Below are 5,125 nucleotides of genomic sequence, written 5' to 3' on the forward strand. Positions count from 1 at the left end.
TTTTACCGATCGAAGGATATGTACTATAGAATATTGTTTACACGCGTCTCAAACTAGAAGTATCAAAATTAATTCACATTTAATTCAAAATTTAAATTTAATTTGATCCACTTTAATTAAAATTTGTTAGTTGTTAATTCAAATTTGATATCCAAAATTAAATTTAATTTACTATTTAAACTCAAATTTTATAGAACTATATAATTAATGTCGGCAATAACTATTTAAATTTGAGCCAGAATAAAGCAGTTATTTTCTAATAAAATATAACAAATGAATTTACTTTTTAAAATTTTAAATTTTTATTGTTGATTATAATCTTTTGAATAAATATAATCTAAAATTTATGTTAATTTGAGATAACTATTAAAATAATTGTATGTGCATTTCCACGTACGCTCAATTAGTTTATATTTATATATTAACCTAAAATCAATTTAGGTTTGGGTCGAGGTCGGGTTCGGGTTGGGTACAGTCAAAATCTATGACCGAACCCAAATCCATTGAGTTTTCGTTTTTAATATACATATTCGAAACTATATTCGTTTAGTATCAAATAAATCCACTCCGTTCGGGTTTGAATTCAGATAAAATTTCGAAGATCTGTACCAATTAACATCCCTAGTCTTTACACCTGTATTGGGTAAATACTCGAATAATGTTGGAGGTCTTTGCTATGTGAATCCTAGTTTATTATGTTATTGTTTCTAAAAAATTTTTGATGGTGTACTCTTTTCTCTTTTATCTTCGATATTTATGCACCTAAATTTTGATTGTCGATATATTGAATTAAAAATAAAATTCAATAAATATAATTTATTCTATTTAAAGACTTTATTTATAAAAAATTATGAATTTTAAATTTTCACTTCAAATATTAAGTAGATTCTAAAATCAACAACAAGAGAAAACTCCGTTTGATTTGTAAGAATAGTTAGTTCAAAGTTTATATGGACTGTGTTATTACTCAGATGACAAGCTTCATCCAGTTTGCGAGGGGTTGTGATGGAAATAATCCAATTGAAGCAATAAGAAAAGATTTTAAACCTAATTAAAACAACAAGAAGATTAAGTCTCGGCAGGATCTGGATCTTAGATCAGTAAAAAATTTGTTTTGGCCGAGCTCAACCTAGCTAGATCAGGAACCGGCCACTTTAAGTCTTGGGAGGTCCTACACCGCTAGGCTGTGTTGTTGTGCTGTACATGTTCGGTCAAGTGCGAATGAAAACAGCTCATGCTTAAATAAATGAAAAGATTTAGCGCACCCCAAACTCTGTCCAGGATTGGTTTTCAAATTACATTGTTCGGTCCAATGAGCCCCCGCTGGTTTAGAAATTTTTTTTTTTTTTTTTTTCCTTTTTTTTTGCTTTGGCCCAGTCCTAGTCCACTATGAAGAATAGAAATGAAAAGCTTTCAATTGATCATCATCTCTTTGTTTTCTTTGCTTACTTTAATCTAAGCATGGTTTGTCGAGTTAGCTGATCAGTGGATTGAGATTCAATAATTTGAAGAGAGCTTTCGATCTCTTCTCCTCTAATATCTCGTGTTCATTCAGATCATCACAGGAGGTTGCAAATATCAAGGTTCTCATATATGTCCCCAGCTGCTGTTCAATGCATACAATCAAATCAAGTATCCCCGTTTAAACTGGCGCCAAAATTTGGCACGGCAATGGCCAACATATATGGCTTGTTCAACGCATCCCACTTTAACGCCTTTGTTTTCTCTCTCTCCGTCGGCAAGTTCTATTTCCATGCCCCTCTCGGGCGTCAATGCCTATTTTCCTTTCCCATCATCTTCTAATTTCATGCCTTTTGTGCCGTCGCCACAAGTCTTGACCCCTATGGTAACTACAGCTGCATGCTGTAAACCAAGATGCGCCAGAAAGTCCAACAAGAGATGTAGAGAAAGGTATTCGAGACAATTTACAAGTCGAAGAGGTGCCTCAGGTCAAGTTTTGCATTTCCTTTTTCCTTCTTTCATTGCTGATTAAACATTATATTTTCACTCCCTTTTTAACTGAAATCATAGGCAGGATAATAGCAGGAGAGCTTCGAGCCTCGTGTGTTTATGAAGTTATTCATTGTCACTAAGATGTAAATAATTAACTTGTTCAAGTTGTACATTTGGATGTCCAATAATTATTCTAATCATCGTTTTTTTCAGAGATCGGACTTTCGCAAGTCTGCGCCCTTCATCTCCAACAACTTCCTAGCAACAACCTCGGCAATCATGATCTATCTTGCATGGGAAAATTGGAGCTGAAATCTGGGCGGTCTCACGGATGCATCGATGAAACTACTATTTAGTCTACTAAACGGCTTTTTTCTGTTATGTCATTGTGATGTGGTTAATGGTTGCAGGCTAAAGTGGCTCACTTTGTGGGTATCCAATGCATGTACGGATGTTAACTAACATATATTGCAGGACTCTGTGTTTGTGTAAGCCGCTTTAAATTGCATCAAGTATCTTGTCTATATCCGATATAATTTTGGTAATATAGTAAGAATTGAGCTGTACTGTGTACTGTAATTGTATATTATCTCTTAACTTTTTGGAAGGTATTCGCTATTGATCAGCTCTGACGGCAGCACGTCTATTTTGATATCAGATTGTTCATATTTGAACAAATCTGCAGTTTCCTTTCCACAATTCGGACAGTATTCATTCTATTTGAGTTGGTCCAAGCTCAAAACCATCTTCACTGCTTCGGCTTTTTGGAGCAACTTGGTCTTAAGATTAATTTAAGCTGTAATATCTTCAAGGATGGTATGATGAGCTCTCTGTGTTTTTACCTCGTTGTTAGCTAGCCAGGGTATGAATTAATTTTTTTGCCGTTTCATATCAACTTAATTTGACGACTCACATAGAATTTCTTTTCGATTCACACCTTGTGGCTTTATATAAACTCCTCTGTATTTCCTTCTGCTATTAGCAACCTGGTCTAAATGTATTAACCCAGGGACACAGCATAATTTTTTGTGGCAGTGGTTAACCTTCAGTTCCCTCTTGAGTCCTTGGAATGTAGCTGTGGCTTATTTTCAGATGCGAGTCGATATGATATAAAATCTGTCGACAGCAGTTGTGGACCTAGGTATAATTTTTTTTTTTTAATTATTATTTTGTACTTTAATAATTGGCCTGTTTTACTTAATGTGAAGCCCAAATTTTGAGATCTTTTAGTTCTACAATTTCTTTGTTTGTGTGTGTGTGCGTGTAGCTGTATGTATGCATACTTTTTAGTTTCAAGTTGAGCTCGATTTCAGGTCATGATCACTTCTAGAAGATAGGGTGCCTGATTAACGGCCCTAGATGATGGTATTATCTGTAATTTCTGTTTCATGTAAAATCTATATTCTATATATACATCTATGAAAGCTCTGTTCTAAGCCCCGTGACCGCCAAGGGAGCGGGAGGCAAGCGCGGGAGCGGGCGAGGCGCGCGGACGGAATTTCTTTTTTCTATTTTATTCAATCTAATTTTTTTTATTATAAAAATTTTAGATATATAATTTTTTATGAATTTCAAAACCTAACATATAGAATGATTGAATTGTAAAAAATAAAATTTTAAAGGGTTGAATTTTATACAATTTTATTTTGATTTTAATATCAAACTTTAATATTATATTATAATCTGCTAAGCGATCAATTTTACATCTATAATTTTTGAAATATTCAAAATATGATTTATCGTCTCTTAATTTTAACAATTATGCGTTATATAATTTGTTAGATAGTTTAACAATTTTTTTTTCTCGAATAAAGTGATTAATTGAAAAAAATCGATCGATACTCAACTTTATCTTTATTTGGAAAAATTTACACTTTTGGTCTTCAAATTAGTAGGATTCATGACAATTGTTTCCAATATTTTTTTAAATAAATATTGTGATCATATTGCTTACACTTTTGGTCTTCAAATTAGTAGGACCAATGACAATTGTTCCAAATATTTTTTTAAACGTATTGTGATCAAGTTGCTTAAACTTTTGGTCTTCAAATTAGTGAGACTTAGTTTGGTATTAAAGCTTATCTGATACTATTAGATAAAATGGAGTTAGGATAAAAGCATATAGGGATCTGTTTCTATATTATATAGTGGAATCGCAGAAAATATATCTTAACCGACTAATCGTGAATATGCAAAACGTAATATTACGTACGGAAACAAATAAGGTATTTTTCGATCATAGTTTCTCATTACACGTAACGCAATCTTCTCGCAATTCCAAACAAAACTTAAGATTCGTGACAATTGTTTTAAATATTTTTTTAAACAAATATTGTGATCATACTGCTTAATTAAATATCATTAATATGTATATATTATATTATGTATTAATTATTTTTATTATTTAATACTAATATTATTGGTCATTTACTTATATATCATGAAGATGGGTCTATTAGACGACTAGTATTGTATAAGAGATAGAACATTCAATTTTAGTGGTGATGCCACACTTTAGAAAACCCTGATTGAGGTCTTGCACTGATGTTTTAATTGCATCGTACACCGATTTTAAATTATGTGTTAAATATAATTTATATTATATAATAAATTATTTAAGTATTTATATTATATTTTATTTTACACTATTGATTACTAAATATTTTATTAATTATTTAATATCCTGTACGATATATGAAGCATTAGCATATACTAATTGTATCGTACACCAATTTTAAAGTATGTGTTAAATATAAATTTATATTATATAATAAATTATTTAAGTATTTATATTATATTTTATTTTATACTATTGATTATTAAATATTTTATTAATTATTTAATATACTGTACGATATATGAAGCATTAGTATATAGCAGGTACAAGAAAAGATTTATTTTCTCTCTTTAAACTATGAGTGCATTAAATTAAGCATTCTTTGCACCGAGTGTATATGTGCACCTGGTGTATATGTGTACACATATATCGTATGCTTAAATTTTTAGGATAATTACCTACATACCCCTCATACGTTTCAAATTATCCGATTTATTCTTTTTTTTTTTTCTTTTTAAAATACCCATCATATGTTCCACCGTTATTGCAAAATATCCCCGCAGTTATCTCCTGTTAAGTTAACTTGGGTTAAACGTGAGTTAAATATCTACCACA

The 5,125-nt window shown here is 31.1% G+C and overlaps 1 protein-coding gene across 7 annotated transcripts; it reads left to right on the forward strand.

The window, feature by feature from the left end:
• LOC109710038 lies at positions 1,189 to 2,461 on the forward strand. 7 transcript variants are annotated; one of them, XM_020232454.1, is made up of 5 exons: positions 1,224 to 1,464; positions 1,556 to 1,738; positions 1,857 to 1,949; positions 2,044 to 2,096; positions 2,167 to 2,461. In XM_020232454.1, exons 1-5 carry the CDS (start codon positions 1,390 to 1,392, stop codon positions 2,213 to 2,215), a joined length of 453 nt encoding a protein of 150 aa, XP_020088043.1. In that variant the 5' UTR covers positions 1,224 to 1,389; the 3' UTR covers positions 2,216 to 2,461. The 7 variants fall into 7 exon arrangements, 5 of the variants coding, with proteins under 5 accessions (XP_020088041.1, XP_020088043.1, XP_020088045.1 ...); XM_020232456.1 differs by having other exon boundaries at positions 2,047 to 2,096; XM_020232455.1 differs by lacking the exon at positions 2,044 to 2,096 and having other exon boundaries at positions 1,230 to 1,464.

Source organism: Ananas comosus, linkage group 5 (assembly GCF_001540865.1).
Source record: "Ananas comosus cultivar F153 linkage group 5, ASM154086v1, whole genome shotgun sequence".
NCBI classification, from domain to species: domain Eukaryota; kingdom Viridiplantae; phylum Streptophyta; class Magnoliopsida; order Poales; family Bromeliaceae; genus Ananas; species Ananas comosus.